Source organism: Octopus sinensis, linkage group LG2 (genome assembly GCF_006345805.1).
Source record: "Octopus sinensis linkage group LG2, ASM634580v1, whole genome shotgun sequence".
NCBI lineage: Eukaryota > Metazoa > Mollusca > Cephalopoda > Octopoda > Octopodidae > Octopus > Octopus sinensis.
In genome coordinates, this window is record NC_042998.1 from 170861615 (window position 1) to 170882497 (window position 20883).

At 33.9% G+C, this 20883-nt stretch overlaps 1 protein-coding gene across 10 annotated transcripts in view; it reads left to right on the plus strand.

Annotated features, from left to right (window-relative positions):
• The window catches only part of LOC115232530 (protein CLEC16A), a 108524-nt gene that overhangs the window by 28170 nt on the left and 59471 nt on the right, over positions 1-20883 (plus strand). Inside the window, exon 2 of one of the 10 annotated variants that reach the window (XM_036500399.1) lies at positions 4860-4934. The exons of the other annotated variants lie outside the window; for them this stretch is intronic. Coding sequence (XP_036356292.1) covers positions 4921-4934 — 14 coding nt within the window. The 5' untranslated portion in view covers positions 4860-4920. The remainder of the gene's footprint in view (positions 1-4859; positions 4935-20883) is intronic. 10 annotated transcript variants of the gene reach the window in all.

Below are 20883 nucleotides of genomic sequence, written 5' to 3' on the forward strand. Positions count from 1 at the left end.
ACTGTAGCTTTTTACGTTCTGAGATTTAATAATAAATTTTAGAGAGTTACTTCCCTTATATATGTCAAAAATGGATTTAAAATGGGAAAAATTGATGGCAAATTTTTTTTTAAATCGTAGACTCATCGTAGACGCGCGCTAATACCCAGACGGTCTCGATATGAATCACGACTATAAGATACCCGGTTTTGGTTAAACTGCACCGCAAAATGTGGGAGTAGTTAGGAATCTAAATCGTAGGAGACAGACACACAATCTCACTTTTATATATAAAGATTTCCTCTATTTACATAATATTGAGGTCTCTTTCTTTCTTTTGTTATCTTACTGTTTTTACCAATATATATATATATATATATATAAATATATATATAGTTACAGAGATGTACTTGCATAGCAAGTGACTTGATCTGAGATCGTGTGCTGGAACGAAAACAGTTGCAGCGTTGAAGGTGTTTATAAGCCATTTAAGAAACACACAAAAACCGTTACATTCACTTCAACATTTAAATTTAATTTGCCAAAATATTTTCGTCGCTTTGAGACCGCGACCTGTTAGCACGATATTTTTGTCAGTGAACAGGTCACGGTCTCAAAGCGAGGAAAATATTTTGGCAAATTAAATTTAAATGTTGAAGTGAATGTAACGGTTTTTGTGTGTTTCTTAAATGGCTTACAAACACCTTCCACGCTGCAATATATATATACACACACATATATATATATGTATGTATGTATGTATGTGTGTATATGTGTCTGCATGTATGTGTGTGTGTGCGTGTCTGTGCTTGTGATTGTCCTCCACCACTGCTTGACAACGAATGTTGGTTTGTTTACATCCCTGTCACCTAGTGGTTTGACAAAAGAAACAGATAGAATAAGTACAATGCTTACAAAAATAAAACTGGAGTTGATTCATTAAACTACAATTCTTCAAGGCATTGCCCCAGCATGGCCGCAGACCAATGGCTGGAAAAAGCAGAAGAATAAAAGAATACATTCTCTGCTTTGGTCTTATGTATTCGTCGTAAAAACTTTCCTGTCACACACACACGCACACACACACACACACGCACCCTCACGCACGCACACGCACGCACACGCACACACACGCACACACACACACACACACACACACACACACACACACACACGTTAGCTTACAATTTTATTTATATATTTGCGTGTCTATGTGTTGAAAGAGGAAGTGGGAGGCAGAGTGAAAGAATCACTCACTACAGTAAGTGAATTACTATCATTTTATTCGTTGCCCACTGTGTGTGTGCGTTTGCGTGTGGTGTAAACCAGACTAAGAAAAGCATTTGACACACACACCAGAATGTGAGTTTTCTGTAAATTTTGCTTAACTGGAGTTTAAATTTTAAAAACTGGACCTGGCATGACGCGATGCATTGTACTCTTAAAATTGCTAGGTAAATTGTAATTGAAGAAATCCTATATTGTAGATTTGTATAACTCCCAAAGGGAGGCAGATAAAATCTGCCTTTTATAATAAGAGATATATATATATATATATATATATATATATATATATATATATATATATATATATAGGGATTAAAAAAGTAAGGCAATGGCAGGCTAAGGAAGGCACAATAAAAAGAAATGAGTTTAAAAGTTGTTGATGTTAATTACTTTCATATGTTTGAAAATTATATAAAAGATGCCTATTTTATTGTAACTAATTCAGAAAACCATTTTAGTAACTGGTGCTACCTAGTAAATTGTTTAAGGCATTATTTATTCAGTGTTTTTCTTTTATCTTTTATAACTTAGCTAGAGAAGCAAGGACCCTTATTTTTTTTCTCAAGGCTTCTGAGACTGGTGTGATGAAGGAAGTTTCTCAACTCAAATACTAGTCCAAATACTCATAAGTGGCTCTACTAGCAATAGCTATGGGCTAGGTGGTAGTGTAAACTTGAGTGACAGATAGTCTACAATCCCCACATAAAAGCTGTCTCTTCAGTAGGCTCCCACATAGTTTCTGTCTATCAAATTTCACTCATAGGGCTTTGTTTAACATGATTCCATGATAGAAGATACTTGGCAAATTTGTTAGAAAATGATATTAAACAAGAAATTAAAGTTGTGAAGCAATTGTTCTAAAATTCATGCCTGTTTATAACAATAGGATCTTTTACTAAAATGCTGTTCTAGCTTAATGATCTTCATTCTCGAGAATTTTGTCTACAAAATGCAGTATCATATACTATTACCAAAATGGAGATCCGGAAAAATATTCTGTAGAGCTGGGGGAAGATTATTAATGTCATATAGTAATAGGTTAAATGCTTAAAATTATTTTGTTCTTCTGCTTCTGAGTTCAAATGTTGATTTTGCACTTTATGTCTGATATTGATTCATTTGCCTACACTTTCTGCTTCTAAATATGTGATCCAGTACTAATGAGATTGTATGACATTGTCTTGCATATATATTTTCCCCTTTAAGTGATGTAATTCATGGAAAATTTTTAGAGCATTTTCCTTTTTTTTTTCTTTCTGTTTTTATACATACATGTACATATGCATGCATCCATTCACATACACATACAAATATAAAACGCATTTTCAATTTTTATACATATATTCACACACTCACGCACACACATCTGTTAGCAACTGGACAGAATCTGTCACAAGGTATGTACACTCCCAGCAGCTGAATTTTATGTAGTGGTATACATTTTAAAAAGCAAACTGAAATTGTAAAACAGTTTACACTCATGATTGAAGCTATTTCACTTATATACAGCTTATTACCTTTCTAAAAAAGGCATGAACACCACTAAATCTCCCTTCTAAATGATTGTTAAAGACTGTCTTTGCAGCTTTTGTGCTACATTCCTAATAGTGACACCTATTCTCTTGTCTCCTTAACTGCAGCTAGTTTCTTTCTGTACAGTAAAATTTGATAATTTTTTTCTGACCGAATATTAAAAAATTACTAGTGGTTTCCTCTATCTCAGAGACAGCTAAGTGGACTACTGATATTATTCTTCTATGTATGTCTCTCTACGCCTCTAAAAAGAAAACACACAATCCTTTAAATGGTTCAGTCATAGCTGCAATGAAAGCCCATTTTATCAACTCTTGTGTCCTTTTATTTTGGTTTTTGCTTTCTTTATTCTTTCTTTTATGTCTAAATGACCTCCCCCAGTTGCTTCTAATGACACAATCCTATGTGAATGATGATACCCTTAACCTTCTATATACATAGAAATCTTACTTAAGATGTGAACTGCTTTCATGATTAAAGTTCTTTAAAATATTCTTTAATAAGGACATGACAACCTAATCTCCTTTAACAGTACAAAGCACAATCACTCTACACATCTGTATCTTCTCTATGCTGAACAAAAACTAAAATCTTAAAGATCCTAGTATTATGATGGCAACCTCAAAATACAATATTACTAAAACTGCATCCTAAAGATTAGGTTTCCTTTTCAGACCTGATCAGTTGGTGACCCTCTATAAACTTTAGTGCACTTTGCACAGGGGTACTGCTCACACACATTTAAAATAGTTTTGCTGATATGCATTTCGTCAACAATATTTAAAAAAAATTTGCTTTCATCATTCTAGGTTCTGTACCAGTAGAATCCTAGAGTTAATTTAATCGACTAAAGCCTAACCCCACAATTTTATCAGCTTTTGTCAATGTAAGAAATACTATTGTTGTATGAAATTAGAATATCAGACCAGATGCTACTTTAGAGTTCAGAGTTCAATTTTTTGAATTGATAAAATAAATTCTAACTTTGATTCAATTATTTGTACATCCACCCTTTCAAAAGTTGACCTTGTTCCTAGTCAAATGAAATATTTATTTACATACCTATATTTTTAGCACTCATTATTTATGATTATATCCTTTTCTCTAATTTTACTCTGCTTTTTTTTTAAACAAAACAAAATTTTTTATAACTGAACTCAGTGTTTATACTGAGTTTCTTGTAATCTTATACAACCTCAGTTTAGTTTATTTTAGTATTTTAAAAGCTAGTTTTCAAATATAATTATTTTTTAGTATAAATAACTGAATCAAAGAAGCTAATTAAACTGAACTATTTTAAATAACAACAGTACAAATTTGGTTGTTGGCAGAATACATTTTGATACTAGTTTCATTTCAGTGGTTTTTATCCTAGCAGAATACAATAACTCTAACAAAAATATCTCCTTCTCAGTGGCTCAATCCACCTAGTTTGTAAATAGGTTCTACAGAGTACTGTCTGTTATAGTTAGGTGTATTGGGCCATTGAGAAATAACTTAATTTTTAATTAGATACTTATAGGAGCATTGTATAATTTGACAAATGTTTTGTTGGAGCTTGAAGTACCAATTATAATTTCTATTCATATAGCTTGATGAGGGATAGATTCTATCGAGCTTAACTTGTGCTGGATAGACTACATGACAGTGAAGTCTTCAGTGAACAGTTTTGTGGTTTTAATGGGGTTGCGATAGCTGTTGCCACTACCACCACCACCTTATTTAACTACTCATTTAAGTGGCTATATCTTGCTCAGCTATAGTGTGGATAAATTGACTCCTTGTTTCTGAATGATAGCTCAGCCTGTCAATATTTCTCTTGATTTTAAGATGATTGTTTTATTTTAATTTTCATCATTTATGGTATAATAATGGTATATTTTTTCAAAGCTCTTATTCACTTAAACAATATGTCTATGAAGAGGCAGACTTATAAACTTTAAAAAATTTCAATTCACGAAAATATTGGTTATATTTCATTTATTTATTTTCTAATTTTAATCACCTGAATTGAAAAATAATGCTTTTCCAAACTTCAGTTTTTTCTGTTTTCCTTATAGAATGAGCAGAGATACAATGACAGAAAAATTTGGGGAGTATCTTTGACGTCATTGCAGCAACATGAAGGGTATAAAGTAAGGCCCTTTTCCTCCTGACCTCATCGTCTGTGATTTGCACTTCATTATCACAACCTATAATAAATAATTTCCTCTTCTTAGCCCTTATCCTGGAAACTATACTAGGATATATTTGCTTTTTAACAGATAAAATTCTTCTCTTCAATTAATTCTTTCAAACTGAGCTGCAACTTCTCTCTTTAACTTCTTCCTAGATTTCTAAATCATCTGTTATTAATTAATTCATGAATTGGTCATGATCAAGTGAATATCTTTGATTTAGTTATATATACATGCATGTGTGATTTTCTTTTAAAGATTTAGTCTACTTTAGAAGAAAGATGCATTTTCATTGTCATCACTTCATGTCCAAATGAAATTTACTTAAATTCTTAAATTCTGCAAAAAAGAATAAAAAAAAGAAAGAGAAATATAGGAAAAATGCAATTATGCACGATTTTAGTTAAGTGCATTGTAAGTAATAATATTAATGAAGATGGTAATGGAAATGTAATTTTTGAAAATAATAATTTTGAATGTAAAAACAAAAAGTAAATATTGACTAAGATTAAAATCATTTGATGGATATTGATAAAAGTATTGTTTAACTAAAAAGATAGAGGAGTGCAGCTTCAGTTTCTCAATATAGAATAGTATTGAGATGTTCCACTACATGTGGCAAGGGAGATTAAATGATTACTTCTGCAAATGAGGATAATCAGTTACTGCCATTCTACTAATCTCATAGACCTTAAATCATCTAACTAATATGTTTAACTATCAATTCTTATTGTTCTTAAATACTTATTTCAATCTGGTTTTCTAATATCTTCTGAGAAAGGCTATTCGCTTAGTTTCTCTAATCAAAAGCTTTATAGACATTTCTTTCGATGGATTCTCCTCATTCAAGATGTTTTAATCTTTTTCCCCCTTAATTTTAAAGGCTTCTAAAATGTTTTGCTTTTTTAAAATCTTTTTATAAAATCTTTTTTAATAATCCATAGATGTGTAGTTGTTGTTGTTTTTCTTCAGCCTGCTGCTAATTATGGCTTGGGCTTTATTTTATTTTAATTATAGAGAATTGTTTGTTTTATTTTATTGGATTTTTTCCTCTGCATTTAATAAATATTTTTACTCACTGTAGATTTAGCTTGGATATTTATTACTGTTGTGAGCTTACAGTAATGTATTATTCTTTTAAAGTTTTAGTGATTTGATTTTTGTAAATTTACAAAAGATTCTTTCAAAATATCACTTTAGACACATTAGAACAACTTCTACTTTTGATGAGGATGAAATTTGCTTTAAGAGTTATTAATGATTTTGTTTTGAAATAGATTTGATTCCAGAACTATTGACATCTATTCAATTAAATACTTAATTATACACATGTATTAAATGGCACACTGATCAGATGTTAAACATATAATCAGTGTTTGATTAAAAATCCACATCAATAATTCAAACACTGTTATATTGCCTCAGTCTCTATCTGACTGACATCTAGCTGTAAAGCCTGCTGCAGCAATTTATGCAGGCATTGAAAAATGAATGAAAAAGATAGGAAGAAAACATATCTTGTCAGGCTCTGTTGATGCTGGAAACACCAGTTTGTCCAATGTTCATTCAAGATAAATTAAGGTAATATTGTGTTAAACTTTGTTCAGGTGTGATTTACAAAGCATAACTGAATAGCCTTAACTGCTTTCAGTAAAATATCAAAGCAGCAAATAATGTCTGGCATTAAAATTGTTTGAAGTAGAAAAGAATTCATACAGAAAATTAAACAAAAGTAACCTTAAACAATATGGTATCTCATTTCAATGTAGCATTAGTCTTGAGGTCAACAATTCATGTCCCACAAGCAGTGCTGTATTGTCAATGTCTGATTCTTGAAACTCTTTCAAATAGATGCCATAGTTTGGTACAAGTTAAGCTGTTAACAGCATGTTTTTTGTGTTAGCTTACAAAAATGAAGATACGTCCTTTCATAAAGTATAGCTTGAAGTGAAATGGGTTCACTAGATAACTTACTATAGCAATATAAATATACCTTATGAAGATAGTTCTGCAAAAATTAATCATATGACTTGATGCATTATGGAACTCACAAAACATTTTATTGTAAGCTGCATACAATCCAGCTTTTTATTATTTTTTAAATTTCATTTCTTTTTTCTGCTCATGCTATTTAAGTAGACTTTTAGTTTGTGCTTTTTCATTGAATTCTGAAATGTATGAAAACTGTGTTTATTTTGGGATATTTGAAACTTATAGATATTTGTCAACAAAAAAAAAAAAGAGAGAAAAAAGCCATTAGTTTTACAGAAACATAAACTTTATCTTAATTCAACAAAGCCCATGATAATTCTCAGTTAAGTATTTTAACGCTATTTCATTCAATTGTTTCTTGTCATAGATTTCTGCTACAGTCTATGTTAAACTCTATAATGTTTAAGAATTGGAAAAATCTTAATGTTATCACTATCATTTCTTTAAACCTTTTTTTCCCCATCTATTTGCATGTTTGCTACCCTATAATAATAATAATTGTTTGAGTAGTCATAACAACTCTAACTTCCTCTAACTTTTTGCTAGATGGCCTACATTATAACCATCACTTTTATTATTAAATGCCAATTACCAACATTTTCAAATATTTGCATGTTGATAATTTTTTTATGTATCACTTGTATAATTCATAGGTTTTCATTTTCTTTATAGAAAGTTTTTTTTTGTATATTAACTTGATCTTTCCAATTAGTATTATTTGTACCTTAAATGTAAGCATGTGCATACACATATACATGCGCACACACACACACACACACACATATATACATGCATACACACACACACACAGGTAGATACAGACATAGCTGTTCTTAAGGAGTTTGCTTACCAAACACTAGGTTTCAGATTCAAACCTATAGCACAGCATCTTGGGCATGTATCTTTTACTATACCTTGAGAGTGAATGTGGTAAACAGAAACTGAAAGAATGTGTGTGTGTGTTTCTATTTGCATGTCTCTGAATATCACAAGCTACAAGTGGTGATTGTATAATTTCTCTTCTCAACAAGTTATCTGCTAGCTTTGTCCCACCACCAAAGACATGTAAGGTAAAACATCGCTTACTTGAAAAATAGCTATGGGTTAGTGACAGGAAGGGTATCCAGTTGTAAAACAATGCCTCTGCAGCATGTTCATGTAACTCGTGCTTGCATGGAAAGATAGTCATAAAACAAGAGTGAATACATACACACACACACCATTTTTAAAACAGTTGAGCAGATTTATTTTTTTCTTTATTGTTTCTGTTGACAGTTTCTTAATATGTCAATGCCTAGTTGTTGATGATATATATATATTATATATATATATATATATATATATATATACTGTTAACTTTTACTGGATATACATTTCGTATTATATAAAACTATAAACAAAGTTAGTACATTCTAGAATGAGTTATATTATTTCTAATTTTCAAAGTTCAACTGATTTAATCATCTCTTGATAAAAATTTAAGCAACTAAGTTAAACAGAATTTAACTATTTGAAAAATTGTGTCCCCGCTGGCAGTTTGCTGTGTTTGAAAAGATCCATCATGCTAAGTGATTGTCCTTGTATACAGGCTCAACCCCTGCAATCCTCTATAGCTCGGCATCCCTAATCTTGCAGACTTGTAGGTGCTGGTGCAACATAAAAAGCACCCATACTGGTGCTGCATAAAAGCACCCATACTGGTGCTGCATAAAAGCACCCAGTACACTCCGTAAAGTGGTTGGCATAAGGAAGGGAATCTAACCATAGAAACCATGCCAAAACAGACGGAGCCCAAACAGCCCTTCAGTTGGTCAGCTCCTGTTAAACCACCCAACCCATGAAAAACAGATGTTAAATGATGATAATGTATAGTGTAGAAATAAAGTATTTTCTAGATTAGTATCTTAAATATTTTATTTTGCCATTATTTGTTGCAGAAAATTTTATCTTTTATGATGACTGCTTAATAGGGAAGGCATCAGTTTTCAGGATTTAAAATTGGAATAGTCTTGCAATTGTCTGAAATACTGACATTTGAACATTTATAACAAATAAAATGAGGATTGTTTTGTAGACAACCTAGAGTGAAGATCAGTGGAGAAAATTCATCAATGGCCTATGCTCAATTGGAAGCAAAGGGCCTAAGTAAGTAGATAAGAATTTGGGAGCATGTAGTAAAATAGCTCTTTCATTAAGAAGCTGAGGTTTGGAATATATGTTTTCTTGCGTAAAATTATGATGGACTGTTTTGATTTAAATAGGAACACTATTTCATATGTAACCAGAGGCACTCAGGTGGGTTGGTATTGAAATGGTTAAATGTCTTATATTTGTATGGCTTAATAAACTCCACAATTACTTTATGCCATTTCATCAGTACATCTTTGGTTTTATGCTTATTCTTGATTTTTAAATTTAATTATGCTTTAAATATGCTTGAACTTATTCTCTTCATATTAACTATGCATTTCCTATTATCTCTGTATTCTCTTTTACAAATTCACTCTAACTCAATTTGCTTTCATTTAATATTTTTGTTGCTCAGTTTTGCTGCAACTAAATACAAAATTGTTTCAAAGCTGTTAAACTATATAGATATAAAAAGAGTAAAACATGTTTGTGAGATTGAATCTAAAAAGTCATAACTCAGAGTAGATGATTCCTTGTGGTTTTCCCTGTAGCTTAAAAATGAATCGGCCCCCAAATATTTGGATTTTAAGCAAGTCACTCTAGCGATGGTTAATGTCAAGCATGTTGTATGTCAGACAATATGACATAAATAGAAGGCTATATCATTTTCTCATATAATTAAAAAAAAATGAGAGAAAGAGAGGTTATGTACACATCCTTTGTAAGTCTTCTAAGGCTGTTCAGATTTATGCAAATGATCAATTTGAGATGTTGAAAGTTGATGTCTGCAGGAAAAATATGGATAGGAAAGGAATTCTAGAGGATTGATGTTTTAATAAGAAAGGATTGGCAATAGGGGTTAGTGTGGGGCTTGAATAGTAAACCACAATACAAGTGATGCACAATAGACAGATGGGTGGGCTTATGTGGAGGCAGTGAGATACCTCTGAAGAGCAGAGATTATTAAAGTTGTTACAAATAGTAGGAAGATATCTGTGGGCTTGATGTTGAAATGTGTTGGTGAATAAGTCTTTGTCATTAAGCTAAATAGCTTTACATTGAATGCAGTTGAAGATCTGTGTGTGTGTATAGAAATAGAGGTTGAGAACAACATTCCATTGTAGATTTCATTTGAATTTTAAGAGTCACCAGCTGTTTTGGGATTGAAATATTTTCTGACTCTGGAGAGTAAGTCAGTATTTAGAACATAATTTTTGCTATATTCTTCTTCTTCTTTCTTCTCTTTATGTTTCCATGCTAGCATGGGTTGGACATATGACTGAGGGCTGGCGAACCAGATGGCTGCACCTGGCTTCAATCTTGATCTGGCAGAGTTTCTACAGCTGGATGCCCTTCCTAACGCCAACCACTCTGAGAGTGTAGTGTGTGTGTATATATATACACATATACATATATATACATATATACACATGCATGCACATATACACACATATACATATATATACATATACACACATATACATACATATACACATACACATACATACACATATACATATATATACATACATACATACACATACATACACACATACACATACATATATACATATACACACATACATACATACATACATACATATATACATACATACACACATACATACATACATACACATATATATATATATTTGTAGAAGTGTTTGGGTTTGCAATGGAAAGTTTTTCAGAGCCCTGACAATATACATAAACTGGGATGGGTGGAGATATTCAGAGCTGCCAACAACAAAAGTTTACTTCTAAGATCACTTGGTGGGAATAAAAGAAATTCTCTTTGTAAGTCACTACTGGATTGAAATTGAAGAAAATATATAACAAAATCAGCCATTATATACGGACATATAATATTGCTGTTAAGTACACTGGTTATTGTAGTATTGCTGATGTACTTATTAAATAAAATAGATATTTTGTTTTTTTTCAGTAACACACCAAAAAGACTACATATTGCTTTCAAGATGATATATTTTTAAAGATGTATTATGAACAAATCCTACGGAACAGATGAAAATAGTAAAATCGGGTGGTGGGGGGAAAACCATTCTGCATTCAGTCAGCGTAAAAAAACGAGCCTGTAGATGTCTTCATACACAGTGAATAACATGCACAGAGACATGTGTACTGACGCAGGGTCTGGCCAGGCAATGGATATTTTCTTCAATTAAAATCTAAGGCAACAATTAAGTTTTAACACTTTTGTAGACTGGCAGCACCAAACATCTTTGGAGATACTAAGCTGGTACTGACTGTTAAGACTTTCTCCTTCCTTTCACCAACGCCTATTTTTTCACCCATTCACGCACGCACGCATGCACACGCACACTCGGACACCACATCTTTTAACTGCTAAATCACATTTTGTTGACATTACAAAGATCCCAAGAAATATTACATAATCTATAGATTGACAGAAGTAAAAAATATATTTCTGAACTTGTTTGACAAATTTCAGGCAGTGTCAGGATTGGTTGGACGATAAGGTATAAAGTGGGAACGTCTCTCCAGAAGAAGCTACTAAACTGACTGGATAGGACGAAGCCCCTGTGGTGGCACAAGTAGAAATACTTTCCATTGGGGTCAACTCTATGCCTGATTCACATTTACTGGGTGTCATATAAGTTCTGGTCATATAATTTACTGGGTGTCATATTATGGATGTAAAATCATCAGTTTTTGTGATGCTAAGCAATCTATAGCAGTTTTGAAGACCTGCACGAAACTGTCACAAGGGAGGACATTTAGGAGGGTACAATGGTACAGCTTTCATATTATGATTAATTTCTCTCATCAGCTATAAATCGACATTGTAAAAATAATGCAATGTTCCGTTTTATTGGACTGTTTTACTTTCCTTTAAGGTGTCATATTAAAGATTAAAAGAGTGATCTGTTGGATTTTCATGCTATAGTTGGTGGGTTTCTATTTTGTTTTTTTATTAACCATTGCTAGGCTGTTATTTATGTTATCACCTATATTTTTCTTCTACATAAATTGATTTATCAATGTAGCACAATCAAGTTATTGGAAAAAGTAATGTATAAATAGATATGTATATTTGTGTATAAGAATGTATAAATATTTGTATGTATATATATAATATCTATCTATCCGCTCAGTCGGAGTTGACTCTCGGTTACTCGTTGGATCAGTGTCCTCCAGTCAGTTCTATCCTGGGCTGCTTCTTTCAAATTGGCTTTGTCCATTCCGGTATCACTCTTGATGGTGTCAAGCCAGCAGGTTCTTGGTCGGCCTCTTCCTCTCTTGCCACTGACCATTCCAAGCATGATGTCCTTCTCCAGGGATTTTCTCTGCATAATATGACTGAAATATGCCAATCTATGCTTGGTGATCCTAGCTTCAAGTGACATTTTCTGGCTGATCTGCTTAAGAACTTCTCCATAAATATTTGTATGTATATGCCTAATATATGTGTCTATATATATATATATATATATATATATATATAAAACAAAGATATTTTATTCCACACTGGTAGAAATATAAGAAAAATAGAAGTTGTAAGTGCACTGAGAATAGTTAAAATAATTTTTATTAAAATATTTGAAGCTTTAACTGGTTTCACAGTTAACACTGATTTTTTAAAAAAGGTTCAAATAGAAAGACATGGTTTACATTGCAGCTGTCTTGCTTCTGGCTAGTGTTTGAAGTTTACCCTGTTTTTATAGGGAGTTCATGGCTCAAATTAGTATATGTTTTGAATAGGATTTGAGTGATAAAGAATAGTCACATGATTGTTCTTAGAAACCCTTGTATGTTCCCTGCTGAAACACTTGACAGAAAACATTCAGCGCATTGATTGTTTAGACTTGTAAAGTCAACCGTGTCAGCCTTAATTTCCACACTACCCATTTGTCAAGCTTTTTTGAATTTCCAATCACATGCAAATAGTTGCAGGCAGTTTTGTGGCTAACATGAATTTCTTTTGCCATTTCTCGAGTGGTTTTATGTGGACTTTTCTCAGTGACGGTCTTTAGTTGACTGTCATTGATGACAGACGGGCATCCATTATGCTCACGATCTTCAAGGCTCAGGTCTCCACTGTGAAATCATTTAAACCATTTTCGAGTTAACCACTCACTAGTCATTTCCTCACCAAATGTTGTGATGATATTGCGAGCAGTTTCAGCTGCTTTACATCCTTTTTTGAAGTTGAGTAGCAAAATTGGCAGAATATCACGCTTTGACTGTAACAACGGTGAAAAAAATATCAATGTTAATTTATTGATGTATTTGGGCAAGTCTGTCTGTATTATCAGACAATTGCAAAAAAATGTTTAAAAAAACTCTGAACTCTGCAAAAAGCTGGTACAAATTCTTCATGGTTCACTTTTTCCTGATATCTGTGTGTGTGTGTGTGTGTGTGTGTGTGTGTGTGTGTGTGTATCATTCCTTTTCTCTATGAAGTGTTATATCCTGATCTACAGATATTAAATCGTACATTTAGTTATGTACTTGTTTACACCCTCTTTTTAAGACACATCTCAGCATTATTATCATCATAGCGCATTTCTTGCTGTACACATATATTTTAATATATATATATAACATATAATCATTTGGTAAACTCAGTTGAGAATGTTAAAAATGTTCCTGTTGATCAGTAGAGTTGGGCTGTTTTATCATTAATCTTTTAAATTATTTTACATTTAATTTATAGTTATCTTTTGGTTTACATACCACTTAATCATTTGTTTGTTGCTATTAGAAATAGTTTTATTCACTTTTACTTTATTCTTTACTATCTTACATAGCTACAATGACATGAAACCAGATGAAGTTGTTTTAGTCCCAACTAACAATCTCAGATTGAATAATTTGTCATACAAATACAACTTAATTATTTCATGTTTGTCTTGCACAAAATGATGTGCATAGCTCTAAATTTGTGTGTGTGTGTGGCTCTGCGTGCGTGCATACACACACACAGATATCAATAAATATTTATTTCTTTATTGCCCACAAGATGCTAAACAGAGAGGACAAACAAGGACAGACAAAAGAATTGTCGATTACATCGACCCCAGGGCATAACTGGTACTTATTTAATTGAACCTGAAAGGATGACAGGCAAAGTCAACATTGGTGGAATTTGAACTCAGAACATAACAGCAGACGAAATACTGTTAAGAATTTCGCCTGGTGTGCTAACGATTCTGCCAGCTTGCTGCCCTGATATCAAATATTGATTTTAAAAAAATAATCAATAATAAGTTAATGGAATTAATATTTTGAAGTTTATGCTAAAAAGATAATTTTAGTACCATTTAAAACTAACTTGGTTTGATGAGATTACTTATTTTAAGTAATATAATATACTTTATACCTATTTGTTTATAGATATCCATACACCAGTTTTCTGATCTCTTGGAAGGTTACCATTATAGAAATGTCAGAGAAAGGAAGGTAGCACTCACGACCTTTTGCAGGGCAAGAAACTGCTGGGGAAGGAAAAGGAAAAATTAATCTCAGACTGTAGATCTGTTTTGCACACTTGCAGTAGAGTAGATGCTGCTTAAGTTAAGTGCCAATTGGTAGTGTTTGACCCTTTAGCATTTAAACTGGACATATCTGGCCCTCAATATGCTATCTGTCTTATGTTCTAATCAGCCAGATCCGGCCTATCACACCTGCTCTCCAATGTCATTCTAAAAATATACAATCATATTATCAGAATTTCAAAGCTATGAGATAATGCATGATTAATTAAAAATAATGTAAATGAAAAAGTATTACATTCGACAAATAATCTAAATGCTAAAAGTTGAATCATGTAATGGATTAAGTCTACCACTTAAGAATATGTACAGTATGTTGGGCTTATACATATTTTTTTTTATCTGGCTACTTTCACTCATAATACTTTGGTTGACCCAATGCTATAGTAAAAGGTAAAACAAAATTTCATACTCGTGCAACTACTCATTTGGCATCACCCAAATCAGTTTTAAAGACTCTACACATTAAATGAACAGTTGCACTAATTTATACCCAGAGACGATCTGATTTTAACTGGCATGATGGATCCAAGTAGATAATGATAGTCAAATGGAATATAGAGACAGATGCTAGAACTAATGTTCAAATCATTATCGATTCTAACTTTAGTTTCATTTTGTATGCCTGTTGGGCTTGCCTCTGTCACACCACTGAACTTCAGGTTCCACACTTGATGTTAATCTCAGTTAGGAATAATATCTGCTTCAAAAGAAAAACAATCAAACTCTATAACTATGCAAATGTCCAAAATTTTGAAAACCCTTTCCAAGGCAGATTGTATGATACCTGTATGCGAACAGCCATGCTATATGGCAGTGAAACAGGGGCTGTGACTGCAGAGGACGTGAAGGCTTGAAGGAAATGATCACAGTATGAGTATGCTTTGCTGGATGTGCAACATTAGTGTGCATGTACAACAATGTAAGCATCTTGAGAGAAAAATTGGACATAAAAGACATCAAATATGGTGTGCAAGAGAGGCAACTGCACTAGTATAGTCACAGTCCATGTTTCACTGCCATGTAGCATGGCTGTGTGTGAACGAAGACAGCTGCGAAAAGTGTTGATCTCTAACATTGGAGGCAACCTGTGGAAGAAATAGACCCAAGAAGACATTGAACGAGGTGGTGAAGTATAATCTTCAAATGATAGGTCTCACAGAGGTGATAAATGTTTGTGACCATTGGTGATTTACTGTGCTTGAGAAGAGTTATCAAGCCAAGTGAAATCATAGTTGTGGCTGATGACATGTAAAAGCACCCATGCCAATGACACATAAAGAACCCATGCTTGTGATACGTAACTGGAACCTGTGCCAGTGGCACATAACTGGCATATATGCCAGTGACACATACAAGGCACCCACTACACTCTTGGAGTGGCTGGTGTTAGGGAGTGCATCCAGCTGTAGAAAACAAGTCAAAATCAGACTGGAACCTGGTACAGCTCTCCGGCTTACCAGTTCCAGTCAAACTGTCTAACCATACCAGTATGGAAAGCAGACACTAAACGATGATGATAGCATGTAAAATAGCTGGAAAGAAAGATTAAAAAACCAACCAAAATACTGAATCCTAATAAGGTATAACAATGAATTTTCAACAGTAGTCAAATTTGTGTCTTTATATTTGGTTGTATTTTTCGTTTTGTTTTCATTGCTTTTTTCTATCTAGCTGTTTTTATTATTATGGCTCTGTGTGTAGGCATGGCTGTGTGGTAAGAAGCTTTTTCCAAGCACACAATCCCACTGTGTGACACCTTGGGCAAGTGTCTTCTATTACAACTCCAGTTCAACCAAAGCCTTGTGAGTGGATTTGCTTGACAAAGAGCAAAAGAAGCCTGTGTGTGTGTTAGGTGTGGTGTACAGAAATTGAATATTGAGAAAAAAGATTCTCAGAATTTTGGAAAAAAAATCTTATTTCTTCATAATTATATATATATATATATATATATATATGTATGTTTGTGTTTGTCCCCATAACTTAGTGGTTTTGGAAAAAGAGACTGGTAAAATAAGTGCTAGAGGCAATTTGTTCTACTATATCCTTGAAGGCAGTGCATAAGCCTGGCCATAATCCAGGCATCTTGGCATTAGGTAGGGCATCCAACCATAGAAACCATACCAAAACAGACATGGAGCCTGGACAACTCTTCAGCTGGCCAGCTCCTGTCAAACCATCTAACCCATGCCAACTTGGAAAAAGGACATTAAATGGTGATGAGTGTGTGTGTGTGTGTGTATATATATATATATATATATATATATATATCTTGACTTGAAACAGTCTGGTAATTGGCTGATAATGGCCCTAATTTAGAGAGCTAAATTCTTAATTACTCAGGTGTTAGAATATATGAAATTACATTTGCAAATAAATTGACATGCATGGCGCCTTATAAATAGAACTCACCCATGTGTTACAATGTGTCCAACTTGCTGTTATCCCTGCTATTTTAAAATATGATACACATTAGATAATGTAATCTTAGGCACATCAGATAATATAGATAGAATATGCTCTCTCCCTATTAATCAAATTGTTGATGTAAGACTGGCATTTTATTCTTATAGTTTCTTAATTTTAAAAATACTTTTGTATAAAACTCTGACTTTATAGACATTAAATTTAGCTAATGGAATATGTGCGTGTGTGTGTATGTATGTATGTATATATATATACACAAGAGTAAGCACATAAATGCAAAACAAGGTGGAAAAAAATAGTACTCAAATACGAGAGATAGAGTAATATGCTTTATTAAAAAGCAGCAAAAATATCACAAGAACTGTTACTCAGTTTCACGTTCCCGTTCATCGGACAGTTTTGTGCCATAAAAGCAACATCCGAACGTGGCTGATGCCAGCACCGCGTCGACTGGCTTCTGTGCCGGTGGCACATAAAAAGCACCAACCGATCGTGGGATCCCGGAACATCTCGCTGTGCTTGAGGAGACCTGTTGAGTCAAGTGCATGTACATGAACATCGAACCAAATATCAATGGAAACAGTAGTAGTTGTGATACCTGTGCCGGTGACACATAAAAAGCACCATCCGAACGTGGCCGTCGCCAGTGCAGCCTCCACTGGCTTCTGTGCCGGTGGCACATAAAAAGCACCATCCGAACGTGACCGATGCCAACCCCGCCTTGAATGGGTTCTGTGCCGGTGGCACATAAAAAGCACCATCCGAACGTGACCGATGCCAACCCCGCCTCGAATGGGTTCTGTGCCGGTGGCACATAAAAAGCACCAACTGATCGTGGCCGATGCCAGACCCCTCTGGCACCTGTGCAGGTGGCACGTAAAAAGCACCCACTACACTCGCGGAGTGGTTGGTGTTAGGAAGGGCATCCAGCTGTAGAAACACTGCCTGACCAGACTGGAGCCTGGGGCAGCCCCTGGCTCCCCAGACCCCGGTCGAACCGTCCAACCCGTGCTAGCGCGGAAAACGGACGTTAAACGATGATGATGATGATGATATATATATATATATATATATATATATATATATATATATATATATATATATAGTTAATAAAAAAACATATATCCGAAAGACGCACACTCTAAAAAATAGAGCAGTAATTATTGCAAGAAAGCTTTATATAGAGTTACCCAAGGTTTCACAACCACCGCATCCACAAGGCTTTAGTTTTGTGGATGCAAAACCTTTTGCTGTAATATATATACATCATCATCGTCATCCAGTGTTTTAAATCCGAGTTTTGTCCCGGTTAAGGGGGGTGGCCAGATCTACCTCAATGCCATAGCAACCGAGGTAGGCAGGTGTAGCCCACTCCAACCTTTGGGTTGGCTGGTGCCCATTCTCCTTTGCTATTATGTGGCTTTCTTGGAGTTGGATTTTCTATGGGGAGCATGCCCTTGCTTACCCCCAACCTTAGTTTCTCGACATGAGAGGTTCCTGAGACCACAATTTTTCAGAAATGTGGTGGAAAACTAGCTCAAGAAGGCAGGGATGCTACTCCCTGAGACCCCTCTCAGAGCCCCTCCCCCCTACTGTAATATATATATATAAGCAATAATAATAATATTTGTATATATGCTTGTGTGTATATATGTGGAAAGAGAAAGACAAGTGGTCGTATCCAGAATTTCATCGATAAATTTTTTTTCTCTTATAGCAACTTTAGAAGCCATTTAAAATTTTTCAGGCACAATTTTACAAATGCATATAAAATTAAAATGATTTAATAACAAAACTTTGTTTTAGGAAGTTGTTAATAGTACATCATACTGATTTAGTTTTTTTTTTTTTGTTTACAACCTATATATTGTATTTAATTTGATAAGCCACTCCAAGGTCCTCAATGATTTCATAACAAAGCTTTGCTTTTGAGAGTTGCTAATACAGTCATATCATACATAATCATAATCTTTTTTTTTGTTCACAACCTATATATTGTATTTAATTTGATAAGTCACTCTAAGGTCCTCACTATTCCTCTGGATCTCTTCTTGTCATTGAAATTTCTATTGGATTCTAAATAGTTCATCAATCTCTTTTGGCTATGTAATTTCTGAATGATCATTTGCTTTTTTTATTTACACTACAGTGAGTTTTTCCAAGATAGACATTTTTTTATTTGACCGGGGATGAGGTCAGTGACTGTTGTCCTTTCAGATACTCCTAAAATTTTAAGTATATTGCATGAGGTTGTTGTGATTCATGTTAAGTATATGTTCATCATCATCATTGTTTAACGTCCGCTTTCCATGCTAGCATGGATTGGACGATTTGACTGAGGACTGGCGAATCAGGTGGCTGCACCAGGCTCCAATCTGATCTGGCAGAGTTTCTACAGCTGGATGCCCTTCCTAACGCCAACCACTCCGAGAGTGTAGTGGGTGCTTTTACGTACCACTGGCATGAGGGCCAGTCAGGTGGTACTGGCAACAGCCACACTCAAATGGTGTTTTTTATGTACCACCTGCACAGGAGCCAGTCCAGTGGCCATGGCAATGACCTCGCTTGAATGTTTTTTCATGTGCCAGTAAGGCAATGCTGGTTGGTGATTAATAGCAGGGGTTATCATATACACTACGTAGAGTTCTGAAATTGTCAGTTTTAATCTTTTTGTTGCCACATTTCTCTTGAAATACACTGCCTTTGTTTCAATTAATTTTGAAAATTATGAATTTAATAAAATAACTTGGTTATTATTTAGCTGGTGTTTGGAACATAAATTAACATAAAATTTTTATGGCAGATTTTAATTTAGATTACGTTAGAAACAATAAGCAAATGAAAGTTTTGAGGTTGTGATTCTTTTTGCTACTTAGTTTATTTAATTCCAATGGTTCTGATGCAGTCACCTTGACATGTTTATCTTACTGACTAGCAGCAGTCTTGTGTGTGTTGGTATCAAAAGGATTAAGCAGGTTGACTGACTTGGTTTTCTAACTGTAGTTTAGAGTTGAAAGAAGAGAGTACTAGGAAAAACTGAGTGATCTGAGTATTAGCCTATCTGTCCATTAATCAAATGTTGATATCTATTGCTGTCTTCTGCTTCTGAACAGAACCCTTCACTCAGTGTTGGTTGTCTGGTATAGGTACCATATGAACATGGTTCAGCTAAGGACCAGTCTGCTTTATTAAATACAAACTGGTCCATTGGGACATGTTATGGCTGCTGTTCTCCATTAAACTCATGCATGGAGCATCACACAATCTGATGCATAGATCCTTAGTCAAAGGGATCCTGCTTAGTAGCTGTAGTAAATACGGTTGAGGGAGAAGAATACTGTACAAATACTGTACAGTGACCCAGTGATTGGAGTGTGTTAATACAGGTTCATCTATTAGATGAACCTGTATTAAGACACTCCAATCACTGGGTCACTGTACAGTATTTGTACAGTATTCTTCTCCTTCAACCGTATTTACTACAGCTACTAAGCAGGATCCCTTTGACTAAGGATCTTTGGATGTAATGATGAATGTATCAGCAAATTTGTGATAGTAAAGGATTATGATTTATTTAGGACTGTAGCAGTTGGAAATTCAGTCTGTTTTAATATAGTTTTGGTTCTATTTGTGCAGTTTCTGATAGTTTATGTTTCAAATTAAATAGCTTAATTGCAATTGTAACTTTTGTTTATGAACACTATAATTGTTTTCAGTTGATTTTGGGGCTTTTTCTATTGTTTCCTTAACACTATGTTCACCATACTGTAACCAATGTAAAGTTTTAAATATTCTATTTGAATTGTAAAGAATCTTTACCA